Raw genomic sequence first — 23,677 nt, forward strand, 5'->3', positions numbered from 1 at the left:
AATAAATATAGGTATACCTCTAACTTAAATGGGAACATTCGATCAACAGTATCTGGTCACAATAAATATAGGTATACCTCTAACTTAAATGGGAACATTCGATCAACAGTATCTGGTCACAATAAATATAGGTATGCCTCTAACTTAAATGGGAACATTCGATCAACAGTATCTGGTCACAATAAATATTCCCATTACAGTTTTACAAATCAGATTAAGATCTGCGGTGTCAATTTCGTAGATTAAGTGTTATATGTGATAACACAACTGAAGGCCATATACAAAATATTTCACAAAGACTTAACCTTCATCGAATCATTGTCAAACCGGCGTGACCGTTTAACAAAACGGATCTCTATGCAAAACTGAACCATTCGAAATTAACATGATAAGGCTTTACAGCAGATTTATTTCCTTAAAATGAAATATATAGGACTCTAATGTTTTAAGGTTAGTGATCTCGGTACCACTTGCTATTGCTTCGATCTATAAGTTTTGAAAAGAAAAACATTCATTGTGGGAGTTTTTTTTAGAAAAAGAATAAAAACGATGAAATAAACAAAACATAATCGACAACACTGCTATGAGTGTTAAACTTAAGCGTGATCAGCCGTTGATTCGTGTTCTAGGCCTCAGATTGTAGTACCGTCGCTCTGACCAACTGTGCTACCTGGTCAACGGAAGTGCTAGCCCAAATGTGCTTCAGTTATATACACAAAACAAAATTAAGTGGAGGGCACTGTACGTATATACGAAAACCCGAAGAATTAATTAGTCATACCCTATTCTCTTTTGATTTTCTCTTATTGTAGACACATTGGTGCCTGTATGGTTCACTGTTATTAGAAGCAATGCTATCCACTATCAAAGAAAACAAGTCGGTAGTAAGGACCGTTTAAAACCATAAAGAGGCAAGTTTAATAAAGAAAAATCCTTGGGATATAATCACGGTATTTTGTGACGGTCGGCATTCCCTTAAAATTGTTATAATTTGATGTTTATTATTTCTAGTGGCTTAGTTTGTCTCTATAAGTTAATCTAAAAGGGCGTATTCCAGAGATAATAATATGCAAACTTTTTTCACGTCGATGTTAATTCACTAAACAGATGCAAAGATCATCAAGTTTTATTATAAATCTCTTTATGTCTTTATGTATAAAAATAACTGTAGTTCTAAATCAGGTAGACTGGCTACCTGCCCCTAAGTCTTTTATGAAGAATTTCTCAACTGCATTTTGCTTCTAGCTTATTTCCCCCTAGTTTAGAAATTAGGATCAAAATTATTGGAGTTAACTTTTTTCTAAATAATTCAACATTCTAGAGACGGGGGCCAGTCTACAAATCAGGCTTCTTGTATCATTCAACCCATTGTTTGAATGCCCAATAACAAATTTATTACTTTTATATTAACATATTCATCATTCCGACACACTGTTTGATCAAACGCAACACTGTAATTCCATGTTCAATTAAACTATCCAAAAATACCTCTACATTTCATCGTCCTTTCTAATGTGTTGCATTGCGTTGTGTGTAAAACCAAATGACATCTAATATCTAAGTAAAATTCACAGTCAATTAAGAATTGCATATTTTTAGTCACCCCTGGGGGAACCCCAGAGGGGACTATTAATTTTGNTTACCTGGTCAACGGAAGTGCTAGCCCAAATGCGCTTCAGTTATATAATCAAAACGAAATTAAGGGGAGGGCACTGTACGTATATACAAAAACATGAGGAATTAACTAGTTATACCCTATTCTCTTTTGATTTTCTCTTATTGTAGACACATTGGTGCCTGTATGGTTCACTGTTATTAGAAGCAATGCTATCTACTATCAAAGAAAACAAGTCAGTAGTAAGGACCGTTTAAAACCATAAAGAGGCAAGTTTATTAAAGAAAAATCCTTGGGATATAATCACGGTATTTTGTGACGGTCGGCATTCCCTTAAAATTGTTATAATTTGATGTTTATTATTTCTAGTGGCATAGTTTGTCTTAAGTTAATCTAAAAGGGCGTATTCTAGAGATAATAACATGCAAACTTTTTTCACATCGATGTTAATTCACTAAACAGATGCAAAGATCATCAAGTTTTATTATAAATCTCTTTATGTCTTTATGTATAAAAATAACTGTAGTTCTAAACCAGGTAGACTGGCTACCAGCCCCTAAGTTTTTTTTTTGAAGAATTTCTCAACTGCATTTTGCTTCTAGCTTATATCCCCCTAGTTTAGAAATTAGGATCAAAATTATTGGAGTTAACTTTTTTCTAAATAATTCAACATTCTAGAGACGGGGGCCAGTCTACAAATCAGGCTTCTTGTATCATTCAACCCATTGTTTGAATGCCCAATAACAAATTTATTACTTTTATATTAACATATTCATCATTCCGACACACTGTTTGATCAAACGCAACACTGTAATTCCATGTTCAATTAAACTATCCAAAAATACCTCTACATTTCATCGTCCTTTCTAATGTGTTGCATTGCGTTGTGTGTAAAACCAAATGACATCTAATATCTAAGTAAAATTCACAGTCAATTAAGAATTGCATATTTTTAGTCACCCCTGGGGGAACCCCAGAGGGGACTATTAATTTTGGTTTCACTCCCAGATTTTGACCTCTGTTAAGAGGGCTGTTGTGTATCTTGCTTCTGTCGGAATATACCAGGCGGTAATTACAAGCTCTTGGATAACTCAGATATCGATTTCCTTTTTAAACAGGAATAGCATAAAACCTAAAGGCGTTCCAAATTCCCCACGGGAATAACATATAACCTAAAGATGTTCCGAGTATGAATCAGGCACCTTTGAGGTTCCCGAAGGGGTAAACTGTCATATTATAAATTGCTATTGACTGATTTAGATATTTTATGTCTGACCAACGACTACCGTTAATATTTGCGTAAAGTGCGCTTTTTTAAAGGGGAAAATGAAGTGTCAAGAAAGGGGTGTACACGATACTCAAGAACAATCCAAAACCAGTCCTTGGTCATATAATACTATAGAATCGGATAAATAAACTCGAGTAAAGTAGGCTCAACTTTTCAGGACGTTACGTTGTGAATGATAAATACCACGTATCGGGAAACATAACGAAGAATTGCATCGGATTTATTACTCTGTGGTTAAAATGTCGTTCTTGGGTAAAATCTTNGGTTTGAATGCTCAATAATAAATTTATTACTTTCATATTAACATATTCATCATTCCGACACACTGTTTGATCACACGCAACACTGTAATTCCATGTTCAATTAAACTATCCAAAAATACCTCTACATTTCAACGTCCTTTCAAATGACATCTAATATCTAAGTAAAATTCACAGTCAATTAAGAATTGTATCATTTTTCTAATAAATACTTGCAATATTTGCAAAGTCTTTGGTCCTGTTGAATATGATAATAATTTCTGATGAATGTAATTTTATTTATGACTCCTCTAAGATTGACACTTAAAAAAAGGATCTTACAACAGTCTTGCAATCTTCGTATGTCCATAAGAATGTTTCCCTTGTCCGTTATTTGCTATATCGCCTTAAAAACATTTTTTTTAGTTTAGTTTTTGTCTTGTTCGGTTTTGTTTTACAACATTTTTGATCGGCTCAAATATTAAATATAGCTTGTTTATGAAACACAATGTTTTCGTCTGAGTTGACATATAGAAATGTACTTCGTGTACTGTACAAAACTATTTTTACCATTGTTTTTATTATCTGTCAACAGTGATATAAGCTGCGATATATCAAAACATACCAAACTGTTAAACTCTATAAGAATAGCCATGCCATCATTGGAACTGCATCCGTTATAAGACAAAAGAATTGTAGTCGTAGAGAAAGTATCTCTCAGCGTTGGAAAGGTATCATTGGCCCGGATATTAGCGTGCAGGGTGGGGGTAAGGGGGGGGNAATTAATGAATTTGTATGATATGAGCCTACTGTATACATTTAGTTTGTTCAGGGGTCACATCGACTATGCCTGCAAGTTCATTTAATTGTTTCCATTACGATACCACTATGATACCATATACATAGGGGATATGATTATCACTTTCTAGCTTTGTATATGAGCAAATTTGAATTTAAGGCGACCGAATAACTGAAGTAATATCACTACAACTGTACTGAATAAGATTGACAGATAAGCAAAGAGCCTGTACGAATATTTCTTAACATTTTCTTCAGGTTCGTAAGCATGGATTATGAAAAGTTCTTTTTACACAACCGATACAATTTTCTATGTGACGTTTCGATGACTAGTATGATACACTGCCACTTTCATCTGACTCAGTCTGATCTCAGTCTCAGGAGACTGAGACTGATGAAGGTGGTAGTGTACATATCATACTAGTCATCGAAACGTCACATAGAAAATTGTATTGGTTGTGTAAAAAAACCTTGTCATAGGCATGTACGTTTTATAATTGGTTCAGACAGCTAGGACACTATATGAATTTAACATACTTTTATATTTCAAAACGTGTACATTTTTGGTGACTCTCATCTATGTTGTTTCCCATGCATGCCTGTTTGGCGTTAAATTAAGGTCAGCATGGAAACAATCCTGCAATGAAAGGGCTGCGATCGGTGAGCAAATTCATAAAAAGGTCAATTTTATCAAAATTACACATTATGTATTGAAATGTTTCTACATAATGTTGACGTATTGAGTAAAACTAGGATAGCGACTGTCAACAAAACTACCACATGGTTGCGAAGTAGGTCACGGTGACCTTGTTCAATATCAGCTTAATTGTGTCATCAATTAATAGTGCATAATGCACATCAGGACCATACAATCGGTGGTACCTACCTTTAGGCTCAAGTGGGCATCCCTCATTGGGTTGGAAATGTCTCGTAATACAATTCCGTCTTTGCATATTGCAGAGTTATTTTCTCTTGTGAGCAGGTATTGATTGTTACGTCATTGGTTTGTGTGAGAAAATTACGTCGTTTTCTCAAAAATTGATGACGTTACTCTCACAAGCAAATGACATAACAATCAATACCTGCTCACAAGTGCAGATAACTCTGCAATACGAAAAGACGGAAAAGGTCAACACATCAAAAGATCTAAGGATGGTTAATACAATGTACAGTAGTTAATCACAAGCTTTTTGTATGCATGTCAAATCTCATTAGGTTCATGTGTGATGATGCACCCTAAGAAAAGAATAACTATTTCATGTAACACATTTGTATTTAATACCAACATGTTAACATAGAGTTAAGGAATAACTACATAACACGCCCTTTCGGATCATTATCAGGCGTGTTTGGCATTGTATCTGAACAAAACACTGTTATATATATGATACTATATTTGAATCCCTTATCCTTGTGTAACTTGATTCCATCTCTTCTGTTTTGAATACGTATGTATGTAAAGACACGGCTATTAATGCACTCAGGTGTATTGTGTATAATGAACCGGTCCATTTTGATACGAGTGTTATGTGACGTTAGATCACTAGTTATTTGTCCGTTATGGCTACAATGCTTAATTTTCAACAGAGAATTTTAGACACGACGGGTGATTTGGTTAATCGTGATGGAGATGTTGACTATCACCATGTAACGGTGGGTATACCTAAGCTGATCAGATGTTTGCAAATTTGAAGAGCTACTCATTTTGTTGTAAAAGCAATAGCTAGAAAAAGTCATAAAATGCTATAATATTGTGACAAGATGTGATTATGTAGTGAAAGTCCTTTTCCAGAATCGAATGTGTGCGTTAGTAGTATTCGTATCAATTTAGTAATTATTCTATTATTAGTGTGATTGACAGTTGTAGGTATGAATAGAGTGAATGTTTATGTCATTATTAAGCGTTAACTTCGGTAGTTACCTAAGTCATCCTCCGTACTATTTATAATCTTGGTAATACTTCTGTCGTCTGTTCAAGAGCACGTTTGTGTAGCGGAAGTTTGCATCGGAAGTGACGTAGTACGCAAGTCGGTCAGCAGAAACGAAAGTAAATACTCTTGGGAAGAAGTCGTAGCGAGAATGTAAGTCGATATTGTGCGTGCATGTGAGTAGGAGTTAATTTATTTATGACAGAGATTTGTGTATAATACTTATTTAAACTTATTTAAACTAGTAAACATTTTCCAGCAAGAATCCAGCGAGGGGGGAATATGTTCACGCGATCTCTATAGTAACATTCCAGCAAGACTCCAGCGAGCGTTAGTTTTGAAGTTTTGGGGTTCAGTCTGTACTAGGCAGCTTAGGTGGGTGTGTGTTGTGCTTGTCTCTACGTGTTTCTTCCGCTATGGAATAACGAGGCCATTTCCTCAATTCCAAATGCGGCTGTCTCGTCTTGTATGTTTGTTTATGTGGTTATGGGTTATATGGGGATTGGGTTAATTTATTATTTATTGGGGATTTGTGTAGGGTTTTAATAACTTAATACATCTACGGAAGGGATGTCATTTTTAACGGGATTTGGGAACGTTTATAGTTTATTTTAAAGTCTTGTTAAAATTTTATTCATTAATATTTCATTAGTAGTTCTTCATCCATATATAATAAGTTATTGGGGAGTTTTTATTAGGCTGGAGCTTGCTGGAGTAATAGGATTATTATTATAAATATTATAGATACTAAGAAGGAATATTTTTGCAATTTCCTTCTTGTTAGTTTTCATTGTTGTACATCCAGAATTTTCATTGTATATATCATCTAATAATGTTTACAGCATGCTTGTGAGAAAGGATAGAGAGTTAGTGATAGTGAGAGGGATAAGGAAGGCTTAGTGATTGGGAATGAGAGATTGTTATTGTTAATATTTAAATCCTTTATTGTTGACAATTAAATTATTGAACTTGAATTCACTCTTTGGTTTTTGATGAATAGGATCATTATCCAGGGGATAATGAGTCACCTTAGAGAGTAAAACAAAATTTAACTCTACAATTGGTCTAAGGTCATAGCTATGGTGTAAGGGCAGACAACTCAAAAGGAGTTTAGTCCTGTTTACCAGTATCCAACTAGTCAATTGGAACTGAGTAATTCAACTGAAGTCAGTTTGTATTGACAACCTTTATTGATGTTGGAACCAGTACCTGTAAATGAGAGCAGCTTAAGAAGAAGAGATTGATGACAAAATTACTATAGTTGACATTATTTGAGACTTTGAGGATGACATGTCTTTAGTCCTTTATGGACTTGGTATTAATCAGATTAATACCAAACTCTTATGTAGCAGTCAGCCACGCTACCATATTTGTGGTTGGGTCGAACCACTTGGCTGTTACATTAAGTTTTTGGTGGCAGCGGTTTTAAAATATCTAGTACTAAACAATTTGTAATGTCACTATACTTAAGAGTAAATTTTTGTTGATGAAATGAATAGGTGGATTAGGTCAAATATTATATTATAAGCAACTATGTGTATGAGAGGGATGCTTGGAAGATGTATTTGGTATATCACGAGAGTGGTGTTTGCCGCCTTGTGAGTATTTTTTTTTTTTTTTTTTTAGGTTTTTGTGACAATGTTTAAACTTAGTGCGTAATTATGACTAGTATTAATCGGGTATAGTTGAGGTACCTATACTTTGAGAGAACTAGTATGAGTCAATCTTTGACTGTTGAGTTGTTGACTTAAGAAAATAGAGGTCAATATTATGATTAGCCAGGTATACAAGTTTGAGGTACTTATACCCTAAAGCTGATAGCTAATATGTATCATTAATACTGAAAGTGCCGATGAGGTTAAGGTCTTGTCATATTATTTTTGATATGGACAATATTATTCTTTTACAACAGTCTAAGGTTGGAGATTGATTTGAGGGTATAACTCGCAGATCCTGTAGTGAGACAGAGTAGAGTTATCATGATTATTCGTAGTATAGTTAGAAGTATAACTCCAGGATCCTGTATGTATTGAGACAACAGAGTAGAGTTAGAGATATGCATGGAACTCCAGGATCCTGTATGTATTGAGACAACAGAGTAGAGTTGATGTATCTACCACCAGACGTACAGTCTTGTTCGCTTTCTACCTTTCATGTGAGACATACTTCTGCTAAGGTTAACCATGGTATGGAGGGGTAGCAACCTATATTTTTTCTATGTGTGTGGACATTGAGGAATACGTACTCAAATGCGGAGAATATATGAATTATTTTTTTTGCTATTCCTGCGGGATTTACTCGACGATACAGAGTATGTAGGGATAGAGGTTTAGAGTCGTGTGATGGAGAATTTTGTAATGGCTGTAAAGGATATCAGTCTTGTAGTGAAGATTTTTTTTTTTGATTTTTTTTTGAGATGGCTGGTAACTAAGGACAGTCTTGTGGTATGACTGATAACAGAGGACAGTCTTGTGAGTTAGCTGATAACTGAGGACAGCATTGATATATTATATATACCGGTATATAAACAAGACCTGGTGGTAGCATAGATTAGAAATGTAAAAAGTGTTATAATATTTTATTTTTTTATGTGTGTATGAGATAATGCCATGATGAGTTGGACATTATAGTATAGCATTGTTAATGATGCTGAATCTGGTTTGCGCTTAGGGATATATTTTTGTATTTTATTATGTAACCAAATAGTTAAGGGAACTGGCATTTACATTTTACAGGAAGTTCATCTTTCAATTACTTGATGATTTACAGGATTAAGAGGCCTCTTCCCTGATATTGATCTGAGTAACCATTCCTTAACGCTGGTCGAATTTGGAACCTTGGGGGAATCTTGACTTTCCTGTTCTGTGTAATTGTCCAGGTGATAATCCGGCTGTTCCGAGATAAACCTGTATTCTATTCCACTAAAGTGTGGTGTTCCACCAATAAGTGGCCCATATTATTCCACTAAAGTGTGGTGTTCCACCAATAAGTGGCTCTTCTTATTCCACTAAACGTGTGGTGTTCCACAAATACGTGGTTTATTTTCCAGACAACTTCCAGGTTTTCCTGTAACCGTCTGTGTTTTTATTTTTTTTAATTCACCAAGTACAGTATACCCTACTGTCAAGTGGTGTTTGGGTAATCTGGCATATTCCAGTAACTCCCATGATTGCTGATCCTGCCTTTCAAAATAATAATTAACCTGAGACGAGATGGCCAGTAGGAAAAGTCTAAGAATTCAGAGACGACATCAGGTAGATCCTGAAGAAGATTCTGATGTTGAGGTGACGATGTCACAAGAGAAGACAAAGAATTATAAGAAGACTACTAAAGGCAAAGGAAGATCACAGAACATCTTCCATAGTTTGGCTTCGCAGACACTATCTGAAGATGAAGGTCATCCTACAGAGCGCTTACACCAGGGTCGAGAAAATCAAATTGAAGAACGATTTGCTAGTTTTACTACTAGAATGGACCAGCTGGCAGGTAATATGGAGATGATCCAGTCTACTTTCCACTCCATGTTATCACAGAAGCAACATCCTAGGGTTAGACGAGACACCAGTGGAAATGCCGGACCCGTCCATATATCAAACAGTCATAGATTTGATCAGACAGACTCAAGCTCTGAAGCTCAAGGTTCTGAAGAAGAAGGCAAAGACGATGATGATAACATTACAGCTGCAACAGTGGGAGGATCATGTAGAACACCCAATGTTACAACAAAACTTCCCCCTTTCACAGACAAGGAAACTTGGAAAATATGGTTTAATCGTTTTGAAACCGTAGCAGACAGGAACTTGTGGAATAATGGTCAACGTCTGGATCAGCTATTGCCTAGACTACAGGGCAAAGCAGGCGAATTTGTATTTGGCCAACTATCCAGGAACACTAGAAACAATTACAAAGCCCTCATAACGGAACTACACAACAGATACAGAGTAGTGGAGACGTCTAAAACGTTTGCTGCACAATTCAGCAAGCGACAACAGAAACCTGGGGAGACTGTAGAAGAATATGCAGCGGAACTTAAGCGCTTATATGACAAGGCACACAAAGAGAGGGACACCAAAACCAGATCTGAAGACATTCTTCGTAAATTCTTTGATGGTCTACAAAACCACAAAGCCAGCTTTGAAGTAGAATACCACAAGGATCCTAATGATGTAGATGAAGCAGTGTACTTCGTTGTTAGCTATATAGAGACCAGAAGGTCACAGAAGACGGAAACCGAAGGGTCATTACGTGCCACTAAAACAGTAACAAGTAATACAGACACAAGTAGTGATGAAGATGTTGAAGACGAGGTAACAAATCCAGTCAGGAACATAGACGTCAAGAGACAGAAAAAGGTGACGAACCATAGCAACAAACCGGAGAGTAATTCCAATACAGACGGTGTACTCCGGTCGTTGGAGAAGTCATTAGAGGACTTGAAGAAATCAATTGCCAGCGGTTGTAATCCACAATACAGGAACAGACAAACAGAAGACAGAACTTGTTTTAAGTGTGGTACACCTGGTCACATAGCTCGGGATTGTCAACGCAAAACTCAGCAACACAACTTTAACAACAACACCAGAGGTCACTACCAAAGAGGTCAACATTTCTCAAGACATGAAGATACTGGTCGGCATGGATTATCTTCAGACAACATTTATTATGGACCAGAGATGAGGGCTAATAATGGTCCAAGTAACACTAATAACACTAACAACTACAGGGAACCTTTAAACTAATAGAGGCTACTTCAGATGACCGGAAGGACGCCACAGATAATGAAATTAATGGTCATAAACAAGGAACTGACAAGGTACTCACTACTGACACCCAAGAAACTATTAGACGTAAAACTGTGATAGCCAATGGCTTGTATATCGAGGGAGGAGTAGAAGGAGTGGAGACGCTTTTTACCACTGATACCGGAGCTACAAGAACAATTCTTTCCAAGAAGATATTTGAGAAGATACCTCAGAAGTATAGGCCTAGACTCTTTCCAGCCATTCCTCTTAGAAGTGCCAATGACACACCTCTGGAAGAATTTGGCAAAGCAGATTTTCAAATTCAGTTGGGCGGCTTATCATTGCGACATGAAGTGATAGTTGCAGACATCACTGATGATGCCCTCTTGGGTATAGATATTCTACAAAATAGTTCCATGGGTCCAGCTGACATATTACTAAGCAAAGGAATCATCACCTTGGGTGGATACAACATACCTTGTACCCAAGTTGGCAGACAAGTTATACAGAGAGTCCGAGCAGCGGATCATTATATAGTACCAGCTTTATCGGAATGTATTATTGATACATTTATAGAGAATCCTGATGATCGATGGCCTTATATCATCGAGCCGACAGAGACAATCATGTTGAAGTACTCATTGCTGTTGACACCATGTATTGTTGATACGAGCACATCTACGACTGCCAAGGTCAGGGTCATGAACCCATTCCCGACAGATATTTCAATTAGACAGGATACCGTATTGGGAACAGCTGAACACTATGAAGAAGCCATACCTTTTGCAGAGAGTGAAGATAGCAGTGAATCTACAAACTATGATTCGATACGAAGAATAAAGATAACGGACAAAGTATGTGAAGACACAACGATGCTTGATGAGAAAGTGACTATGGGTCCCAACACTGTTCCACCACACGTAAAGAGTATTTATGATGGAATACAACATAATCTGGGGGAAAATCAACAACTCATAGTGGAACAACTACTTTCAAAGTATGCTGATTCCTTTTCTAAAGATGATACAGACCTGGGTGTAACACATTTAGCGGAACATGAGATCAACACATCTACCAACAGACCTGTAAGGCAGAGAGCAAGAAAAGTACCATTGGCATTTGCAGGGGAAGAGAAGGCGGCAATAGAGCAATTAGAAAAACAAGGGGTTATTCAGCAGTCCTCGTCACCATGGAGTTCACCAATTGTACTGGTTAGGAAGAAGAATGGTAAAGTACGGCCATGCGTGGATTACCGAAAGGTTAATGAGGTCACAATAAAGGATGCCTTTCCACTACCAAGAATTCAAGATTGCCTTGACTCTATTAGGGACGCAAAGTATTTTTCAACCTTTGATCTCACATCAGGATATCATCAGATACCAGTGAAGCCTGCAGATATACCAAAGACCGCGTTCATTACCAAGTATGGTCTATTCGAATTCAAGACGATGCCATTTGGTCTATGCAACTCACCAGCTACATTTCAGCGCTTTATAGAAATCGCATTGAGTGGATTACAATGGCTCACTTGCCTTGTGTATTTGGATGACATAATCGTCTTCAGCTCCACGTTTGAGGAACACATCAAAAGAGTAGATCAAGTTATAGGAAGACTTCAGAAAGCTGGAGTTAAGCTGAAACCAGAGAAATGTGCCTTGTTACAAAAAGAGGTCACCTTTCTAGGACATGTTGTATCAGAGGGTGGAGTACGACCCAATCCAGACAATGTACAGAAGATACAGAAATGGCAGGTACCCAGATCAGTTAAACAAGTCCGCCAATTTCTTGGGATGGCAAGCTATTATAGGCGCTTCATCAAGAATTTTTCCGACCTTGCCAGACCCCTTATTCAACTTACCAAGAAAGACAAGAAATTTCAATGGACCGCAGACTGCACCACTAGCTTTCAAACCATTAAAGACAAGTTGATGAGCCCAGAAATAATGGCCTACCCTAATGATGAGGGTGAATACATCTTGGATACAGACGCCAGTGACTTCGGCATTGGTGCAGTACTTAGTCAACAATCTGGGGGTGAAACCAAGGTTATCGCATATGGCAGTCGCACTTTGAACAAAGCAGAGAGGAATTATTGCGTAACCGATAGAGAACTACTAGCCGTGAAGTATTTTGTGGACTATTATCGACAGTATTTACTAGGTCGCAAGTTTTTAGTACGCACTGATCACAGAGCTTTGGTCTGGTTATTTAAAATGAAAGAACCAAAAGGGAGAATAGCCCGTTGGCTGGAAATCCTGTCCTCATATGATTTTGCCATTGAATATCGTCCTGGAGTTAGACACAACAATGCTGATGCTATGTCCAGATGTGAAGCTCCTTATGACTGTCATTGCAAAGATGAAACACCATTACAATTAGCATGTGGACCTTGCAAGAAATGTATAACCAGGGGAGAACAAATGGATAACATGTTTGTTATGAAACCGCAGATGGTTCGAGCTGTTACAACACGTCTACAAAAACAAAATGACACAGGAGAAGACTTAGAAGAAGTATCATGGACTCCCTGGAGGCCTACCTACAGCAATGAAGATCTTCGGAACAGTCAAAACAGGGATCCAGATCTTCAGGAGGTAGTCAAATGGTTGGAAAATGACGCTCGTCCAGACCACTCTGAAGTCAAGGGCAGTAATCTAGCCATAAGGCAATATTGGCACATCTTTCAGTCATTACTTCTAAAAGATGGCGTGATCTGTAAGAAATTTTATCGTCGTGATGGCACAGGTTACCACTTGCAGTTGTTAGTACCTAAAGAAATGAGGGAGAAAGTTATGATACACATGCACAATAACAAGTTGGGAGGTCACCTTGGAACGAAGAAGACGCAAGAGAATACACTTCAACGTTACTACTGGTATGAGATTAGAGAAGACATCAAACTATGGATCTTGAAGTGTATCACATGTGGACAAATAAAACCACCTTTAAAGAAGCCAAGAGCTCATCTAGGAGACATGACTATTGGAGCCCCTCTTGAGCGAATGGCAACAGATATACTTGGACCACTTCCACTGACCCCGCGAGGGAACAAATATATTTTATTAGTCACGGATTATTTTTCTAAATGGGTGGAGATTCTTCCTGTTCCGGACCAGACGGCAAAAACTTGTGCAGAGAAAATTCTAAACGAAGTAATAAGTCGCTTCGGTACCCCATTGTCATTACATTCGGACCAAGGTCGTAACTATGAAAGTTCTATTTTCAGAGAACTATGCCATTTATTACAGATTAAGAAAACCAGGACATCTGCAAGACATCCGCAATGCAATGGGCAGGTTGAACGCTTTAACCGCACATTGGTTCGTATGATGAAGGCATACCTAAAAGGACAACAGACAGATTGGGACAAGAATTTGGGTTGTTTAGCTGCAGCGTACCGTGCTACTCCACACGAATCTACAGGACTTAGTCCTAACCTACTCATGATGGGTAGAGAAGTCAGACTTCCAGCAGAATTAGTATTTGGCAGCAGAAGCCCTAACTCTGAAGATATCACGACGTATGGCGAATATGTGGAACACCTGAAATCTAGAATGCAATTAGCACATGACGTAGCAAGAGACCACCTGAAGTCAAGGGCTCATCGACGGAAAGAATTCTATGACAGAAACCTTAGTTGTACTTTATATAAAGTCGGAGATCCTGTGTGGTGTCTCAATGAGGAAAGGAAGGTCGGTATCTCACCAAAACTCCAACCGTCTTATATTGGACCAGGCATTATTACAGAAAAGATAACAGAAGTAAACTACAGAGTCCAATTGTCCTCTGATGTCAAGAAGACAAGAATTCTCCACCACGACAAGCTAAAACTCTACCTTGGAGACAAACCTGATTGGATGAAGATAATATTATAGTTACTATTATGTCAAAGTGATGAAAAACCTGGATGTTGAACTTTACAAATTTACAAACTATTAGTCTATTACTCCAGTACATATCAGCCTTATCTAGCAGGGATGAGATCAGTGTATTGTTTTTACATATTGATCAGTATTTAAAGAGCATTATTTTCTCATTTGACAGCCATGGACAAATCACTTTCGAAAAGAGGTAGAGCCTATCAATGTATGGCCTGTGACTACACAGAGGAAAGGAGGAGAGTGGTATCACATTATTACAAACATCATGTGGCTTTGGAGAGATGTCCTTTCTTCTGCACCCTCTGCTTGTTTCGAGCTTGGCGGCAACATGATCTGGACAGGCATGTCACAAGCTATCCTGATCATAAGGCGAAACTTCTGACGTGTGAGTCAGCTGGTCGACAGTTCGATACCTTCAACTTCCTTAAGAAGTCGGAGCAGCCCCTCATCCTGATGGATGATCTTCACCTAAAAAGGCTGACTAAAGAGGAATCTGAAGCAACCTGGTCAAGGAGAGCCATTGGGAAGGTGCCTGCAGACCCGCTAAAAGAAATTCCTGAATTTCTACATACTGAGGAATCACTGGCCCTCCCGACGTTGGATGAATTCGACCTAAGTATGTTTGATGATATTAGGGAAGTTGTATGCAAGGCCCCCCAGGAGGTACCAATGGCCCGGGAGGACTTACACATTTCTTCAACACCAACACCTACACTAGACACTGTGACAGAAAAGTTCATTTCTTCAACACCAACACCTACACTAGACACAGTGACAGAAAAGTTATTATCATTATTGGAAACCAAAAATCACATAGATGACGGCAATACGAAGATTCTAGTGTCCATTTCGCGTGACTTGAACGAGCTAAAAAAGGGACAGAAATCCATAGAGGAAAAGTTGGACCAGCTATTACAGCCAAAGAGGAAGAGGTCAAAGAAGGAATAACTGTGTGGACTTTATTGAATGACTTTGAATTTGTAGATACTAAATATTTCTTCTAACTAAATAACTATTGCTTTTATAGGGTGTATACAGAAAAATTGGACTGGATTATAGCAGATTAGGTTCTTAGAGGTGAGGGTGGATTTTAATGTTGTACTATTTGAGAAATTGGCATGCAGAGATAGCGTAAGTCATCGAAAAATTAGGGAAAATTATTCCTGTCAACTTATTAATACTATGCATTTGAATCAGTTCAATTCAACTTTATGATTTAAATCATAACTTTATATACATAGACTACTATAGTCTATATTGCTTTTACCGGGTTTGGTGTATGGATATCATATTTACTGATTTAGGTAGAACATTAGTATTATTCATATAGATAATAATTCTGTAAAGTAGTAGTCACATACAATGAATTACTAGTTAATATTATGCCCCAGTGTGCAATGTTAGGTTATAAATATATCATCATATCTGTATTATCTATGTACATATTACAGTATGAGAGCGTCCATGGGGGCATGAACAATTTTAAGTGGGGGGTAGTGTGACAAGATGTGATTATGTAGTGAAAGTCCTTTTCCAGAATCGAATGTGTGCGTTAGTAGTATTCGTATCAATTTAGTAATTATTCTATTATTAGTGTGATTGACAGTTGTAGGTATGAATAGAGTGAATGTTTATGTCATTATTAAGCGTTAACTTCGGTAGTTACCTAAGTCATCCTCCGTACTATTTATAATCTTGGTAATACTTCTGTCGTCTGTTCAAGAGCACGTTTGTGTAGCGGAAGTTTGCATCGGAAGTGACGTAGTACGCAAGTCGGTCAGCAGAAACGAAAGTAAATACTCTTGGGAAGAAGTCGTAGCGAGAATGTAAGTCGATATTGTGCGTGCATGTGAGTAGGAGTTAATTTATTTATGACAGAGATTTGTGTATAATACTTATTTAAACTTATTTAAACTAGTAAACATTTTCCAGCAAGAATCCAGCGAGGGGGGAATATGTTCACGCGATCTCTATAGTAACATTCCAGCAAGACTCCAGCGAGCGTTAGTTTTGAAGTTTTGGGGTTCAGTCTGTACTAGGCAGCTTAGGTGGGTGTGTGTTGTGCTTGTCTCTACGTGTTTCTTCCGCTATGGAATAACGAGGCCATTTCCTCAATTCCAAATGCGGCTGTCTCGTCTTGTATGTTTGTTTATGTGGTTATGGGTTATATGGGGATTGGGTTAATTTATTATTTATTGGGGATTTGTGTAGGGTTTTAATAACTTAATACATCTACGGAAGGGATGTCATTTTTAACGGGATTTGGGAACGTTTATAGTTTATTTTAAAGTCTTGTTAAAATTTTATTCATTAATATTTCATTAGTAGTTCTTCATCCATATATAATAAGTTATTGGGGAGTTTTTATTAGGCTGGAGCTTGCTGGAGTAATAGGATTATTATTATAAATATTATAGATACTAAGAAGGAATATTTTTGCAATTTCCTTCTTGTTAGTTTTCATTGTTGTACATCCAGAATTTTCATTGTATATATCATCTAATAATGTTTACAGCATGCTTGTGAGAAAGGATAGAGAGTTAGTGATAGTGAGAGGGATAAGGAAGGCTTAGTGATTGGGAATGAGAGATTGTTATTGTTAATATTTAAATCCTTTATTGTTGACAATTAAATTATTGAACTTGAATTCACTCTTTGGTTTTTGATGAATAGGATCATTATCCAGGGGATAATGAGTCACCTTAGAGAGTAAAACAAAATTTAACTCTACAATTGGTCTAAGGTCATAGCTATGGTGTAAGGGCAGACAACTCAAAAGGAGTTTAGTCCTGTTTACCAGTATCCAACTAGTCAATTGGAACTGAGTAATTCAACTGAAGTCAGTTTGTATTGACAACCTTTATTGATGTTGGAACCAGTACCTGTAAATGAGAGCAGCTTAAGAAGAAGAGATTGATGACAAAATTACTATAGTTGACATTATTTGAGACTTTGAGGATGACATGTCTTTAGTCCTTTATGGACTTGGTATTAATCAGATTAATACCAAACTCTTATGTAGCAGTCAGCCACGCTACCATATTTGTGGTTGGGTCGAACCACTTGGCTGTTACAATATGATAAACAATGTGCGGTAATCTTTGTGTGTTATTAACTGTAATCAGGTTTTTTTTATTCTTGGTATTTGTCCTCTCTATTTACTGAATTATTATTATTATTATTATTGCTATTATTACGAACACCTAAACCCAACGTTGACACATGCGTATTGTGGTGGGTTTTCTTAACTTGTATGAGTTAGCTCAGTTGCTCTAAGGTCACGAAGATAAGGGCCCATATTCATGAATCTGTTCTCATGCTCAAGTATTAGTTCTGTGCTCAAACCGACTTTCTTGTCACTCGTTTAAATCATGTCAAACGATCAAAAAGTCACATGTTAACATTGAAAACAGTATTTGACTTAAAGTCTCTTCAAAGTTTTTTCAATTCATTGACAAAATGATTTTTATTATCAAGTTATAACCGGAGCAAGAAATCATACATGAGCACAAAATCCATGCATGACCATGAGAACGTTTTCTTGAATACGGTTCATTGGCTTGCGAAAAATGCTTTTGGAAATTACCACAGTATCGTATGAGTTTACGTTTTGTCGAGTGTCAAGTTTCCGATGATCGTATAAATCCAAGCCTTATCTAGTGTCACGTTCCCATTGACTGTAACAGTTAGAGGCATATTGATGTATCTTAGGTATAATAAGAGTTACTGTTTGAGATGAAACCTTATTGAAGTGCCCTGGTTCATATGACTCTGTGTTGTGCCCTGGTTCCAATGACTTTTTGTGTTGTGCCTTGGTTCTAAGGACTTTTCGAGTTGTGCTGTTGTTTGAATGACTCTGTGAGTTGTACTTTGGTTTTAATGACTGTATGAGTTGTACTTTGGTTTTAATGTCTGTATGAGTTGTGCTGTGGTTTGAATGACTGTATGAGTTGTGCTGTGGTTTGAATGACTGTATGAGTTGTGCTGTGGTTTGAATGACTATCAATTGTGAGGTGATTTCGAAGGACTCTAGGATTTGTGCCTGTATTTCAATGACTATGAGTTGTACCATTGTTCCAATGACTCGTCCAGCCATAGAGGGTCTCGACACTGTGGTACATATATTTTATATTACTTTTTTATTTTACTTCATCCTCCAAAGCTATTAATTAGAGTAAATGTACATAATGCCTGGCACCTGAGACGACTATGCTGGTGATAATATATATGTCAATTAACGCTACAATAGAAACAGGACGAGTGTATAAAAGCGTAGTTGTATGTTGATGTTGATATTAATATTTTCATTATTGTTGCATAATAAAGGATTTAAAATTTATAGTACGTTACTGCAAGCATTTTATCCATTTGGCAAGAAACGCAAATGAGGACAGAGCACGAATCAACCATGTGCACAGTGACTGTTTTAGACAACCAAGCAAAATAATGTCTTGCAACATACTCATTTCAAATTGTTTATGTGTGATTCTGGTTACGAAGCCTCGTTAAGTGTAGAAAAAGCGATGCAATATCAAGATTGTGTCAGGATAGATACCTATGCAATGTTGGTTAGTGTATATGACATATACAATAAATATTCCATTTGATTACAATAATTAAACGAACGCAATAATGCCGGATCTGTATACAATTAACATATTAAGCTTCCTTTACTAAATAGGCAACTGTCCACGATACTAAACGTATTAAGACATGACTGTGAAATCATGTTTTATACGTAAGAGCTTAATAAAATAGAACAAACAGGTAGTTTCGCTTCACTGGGAAGAGGTTAAAAAACATTTTCATATTAAAAGCAGTGTAGACTGCATGATAAACGCAATAGATTGTAGCCCATTTGTATTACATAGATACATTTAATTAAGAAATAATTTTGTTTTGGTCAGATTGAGGCGATTAATTAAGTTGAAGAAGGGTAAATTGAATAGGTATCGAAGCCGTCTATGATACATTTACTCATGCTCCTCAATTTATTTTGATGCTATATCTCAAATCTGCAGCCGAATGTTGTTGAACCTCGAAAGTTCTGCGTGATTCAGCACAGAAACGTGATGTGATTCTTAAAATCCCCTGTAGATACCAATAAGTGCATTTTGTATATTTCGTCTTCTATCTGTTGTAGGAGGGAGAAGAAAGACGCCCTCGACTCACCTCGACAAGTGAATCACAGAAATCAGTCCAAACACCCAAGCCGACTGGAATGAACTTTTTCAAACTAGTCGCTGCAACAAGAGCATGGCAAAGATTGGCAAAGAAAAAGGCAGCACAAAATGCTATCGCAAAGCCGGCCATACAATACGAGAATACCTACAGACTGGAGCCTACGGATGGAGCAAAATTCATACCATCAAAAGTAGAAAATGTGATAAAAGACATCTTAGAAGCCCGACTTCGTGACTTTAAGTACCGTGCAATGTTTGTGAAAAACTTGACAACCGATCTATCTAACGTAATAAACCAGAGAGTGAAGGCCTTGGGTTTCCCACGCTATAAATTTGTTTGTAACGTGGTGATTATGGAAAATAAACACCAAGGAGTGGAAGTCGCGAGCAGGTGTGTTTGGAACCCCAGTACCGACAACTTCGCCACCCACACTTACAGGAATGCGACAACAATTGCGACTGCGCATGTGTACGGAGTTTACTTTGAATAAGCATTTATGATAAATAGTTAACTCTCACTCATATCCAGCCACCGATAATTAGGATAAGGAATACATTTGGCAACATATTTACGATGTTGTGCTGATTGCATTGTTATTTATTGTACTGAAAGACCTCTTTTGAAAGCATTTGTTTTAAATTACTAAGAAAAAAAATCAATTATATATCTTTAAATAATAAAATGCCAAAAGTTGCTTTTAAATAAGTGTATTTGAAACGATGTGTACGATTTATTAAATCATGCTGTATCAGGCAAGTTTAATTTGAAACCTGTCAAGCTACACTGTTTTTAAAGTATCAAAACGACCAACACAAAGGTTCTACGCCATTTTTTAAAAAGAGCCAAAAATCTTAAGATGCCCTTCTCTATACTCCAAAAGACATTATGCAAGAATATTGGACGCTTTTAATAGTGTAGTATGTTTCCTGTGATATATACCAGAGCTCCTGTATACAAAGTCATTATAAATTGACCACAGCGAAATGTAAAACTTTAGTCAATTTATTTTGTATATAAAACATTTTCTTTAGATATAAAGTGTATAGAGTCCTGGTCCTAGAGATGTATATTGGTTTATAATTGGTTTTGCAGATTTGCGCGGTTTGGAGATTAATTTAAGCAATATGTGGACTGTTATCATCTGCCTAGCCGTCCCTTGGGGTTTCTTTCTAATAATCCTTAAAGCAAGCTAAAACATTTCAATTTAGATTAAAATAAAGTTTTAATTTTATCTGGTTTTGAGATGTTCCCCAGTGACTACATGCATCTCTTCCGGCTGTCGTTTCTAAGGAAGCGATGAAATTTTAGTTTTTGCATGCTTGGTCAATAGTATGGGTATCCATGGGTATAAAAAGTGCATTACCTGTCAAACCGGTTATCATTCTACAATTGAACGTCCTGTAATTCAATACACTGTGCACCCTGATCGGCAACCGATATCAAACATCAAACGCACTTACCTGAAGACTTCGAAACGCTGGTGTTACTTATCGCACATTCAAGAAGCATTGTGTATCCAAATTTAAGCCATATCACTGAAAATATTCCAATAAATGAATGAGTGAAACCAACTTGGAGAATGTGACGAACAGAATGTCTCATCTCGTAGATGTTATTGTCCAGTGGGAGGTGACAAGCTAATCTTTCCTGGCTAAAATGAGAGACACACTAAAGGATTATGTGATCTTGGAAAGTATCTGATAGCGGCAAATAAGCGCCGATCAGATATATGACAGTTTGTATGTGTGTATTGTTCATTCTCCTGTGACCACAGGGGCGAAACAAACGAGTTTTCAATGTGTAAGCCCAATAATAAAATTTGCTGCCGAAAGCAACACACCGAAGCGCGCAGCGCGAGGATGGGGAGGGTATGGGAGACAGGCGCGTAGCTGTTTTTTTTTCTTATGTGCATGCAGAAAGTCGCACCGAAGGTCCGAATGCGAGCGCCGAATGCGAACGCCAGAGGCGCAAAGCCATTCTAGGGGGGTACGGGGGCATGTCCCCCGGATTTTTTTTAGATCTAGAAGCTCTGTCGTGCCATCTGGTGGCTTTTTAGAAACATTTTTGAGTGTTTTAAATTATTTTACAGACAACATTTTTTGGTTGATTCATTCACTTGGTTATTGGAAAGCATCGCAAAAATTCAAATGTATTTCAAATGCGAAAGATAGCTCTCCTTTTTTTCTCCGGCAAAAATGTGTCGATTGTTGGAATTACCCGAAAATATCCTTTGCGTCATATCTCTTTCCTGATGAATCTAAATTAACTAGATATTTAAAATGTCGGAGCCAACATGAACAGATTATTTTCAGATTTTTTGCTGTTGTGTCCCCCAAACCCTTTTTATATCATCAACATTTCTCAGAACATAAGATGACGGTAGCTCCTATATCGATGTTTAGATATATGTATACATATATATCCAGGAGCCCTACTGAAGATAGACCTTGGACTACTCTTAAAAACATACTTTATCAGTTCATGGCAGGGAAAAATTAATGTATCTAACTACATGTATCTATGATGTGAAATTCTCAATAGGCCTACATAATGTCACAGATTAGCAAAAGCTAGGGGGTCATACCATTTCCCATCGATGTGGGTCTGGGGGTCTCCCCCAGGAGAATTTTGTTTTCTAGAACGCCCGAGACGCGTTCTCCCGTGTTCTGGCATCAGTTTCAATGGCGCTTTAAAAGCAAGAAAATATTATTTTCCCCTATTATTTTACAAATATTTTGCTTTTTAATATTTTATATCATATTGTTTTTGTCGCTTTTTTATTATTAAAATGATGTGTGAGCCCGGGCTTTTTTGCTACATAGGTTGTTACGCGCCTGGACCAATGTGACTTTTTGTACATATGTAAATATCCTGTTTAATATATGTTTACACTGATAAGTCGCAAGACTTAAAGATAATAAAGAACTTGAACTTGACCTGTCAAGGGTGGGAGAATAAGGATATCACACCGAGGGGGAGGTGTGCGTACACCTACCAAATGTACGAACATTAAGTTATCATAGGGAGGCGTATTTACAATTTTATAAAACAGTTCGAAACTCCGTATATTCTTTCTAACAAACGAAGCAAAATGATGAAATAGTAAACAGGTATACATGTATGCATTAACACGCATTTAGAGGGTGGGTATAGGGAGGGGTACAGCAATTTGTCCGTGCCCGCACATTAAATTTTTATTATGTACATACGACATTATAGAAATATGATCTGATAGATGCTGTATTACTAGTAACTGTAGTGTGCCATATTTTATATCCTATATATTTGTGGTATTCCGAGGTTTGCATGCCATTTGTTCTTGTTGTACTAGCTTAGTATGTTATCAAGCACTTGATCACACCGCTTTTACTTTAATTATGTACATATATAAGTCTACGTTACATTTTTGTATGTTTACATAAATATATTTAAACATCATATTATCACAGGGCCCGATTCCTGTCTTTGTAATCCTTAATAATTTTAGATATTATCTGTTAGAGCCGAGCATGAGTTCTGCTTTCTCTGAGTATTGGTGCTATAGTGTGTTCATATGTGTATTCTACTTGCCAGTTAGAAGCTGGATAAGTCAATACCCTTATTAATAAACTCACACTTATAATGATTAAATGCACGACTCAAATTACTAAAGTGACATTACATGAATACGAACTAAGCTTTTAAAACAATTATATAATAAGAAAGAGATATGGCGGGTTGCTATGCCTATTTCCCCAAAGCTATGTTACGCTAGTGCGCGCATCCAACCGTGCACTATTATGTCGGAATCCCGTGTCTAAGAATAGATTATTGTAAACAGACCACATATTTGGTATTTCGGCATTATATGTTGGTGTTTAAACACTTGATATAAATACTATTGCCAGTTGGAGGGTAAAACAATTTATAAATTTCATCAAAAATAGTGTCTTACCTACAAAGCGTAGCTGTACTGTACACGTGTACAGGAATTTGTTGACATGCTTCGAGAGAAGTATGTCG

The 23,677-nt window shown here is 37.0% G+C and overlaps 1 protein-coding gene across 1 annotated transcript in view; it reads left to right on the forward strand.

Annotated features, from left to right (window-relative positions):
• LOC110457688 (tctex1 domain-containing protein 1-B-like) overlaps positions 1-22,435 on the forward strand; it is a 51,995-nt gene extending 29,560 nt beyond the window's left edge. Inside the window, exon 3 of the mRNA XM_021509048.1 lies at positions 19,635-22,435. Within this exon, the coding sequence (XP_021364723.1) occupies positions 19,635-20,165 (531 nt within the window). The 3' untranslated portion in view covers positions 20,166-22,435. The remainder of the gene's footprint in view (positions 1-19,634) is intronic.
• Positions 22,436-23,677: the final 1,242 nt, after the last annotated feature.

The sequence above is a fragment of the Mizuhopecten yessoensis genome, unplaced genomic scaffold, assembly GCF_002113885.1.
Source record: "Mizuhopecten yessoensis strain PY_sf001 unplaced genomic scaffold, ASM211388v2 scaffold9299, whole genome shotgun sequence".
NCBI lineage: Eukaryota > Metazoa > Mollusca > Bivalvia > Pectinida > Pectinidae > Mizuhopecten > Mizuhopecten yessoensis.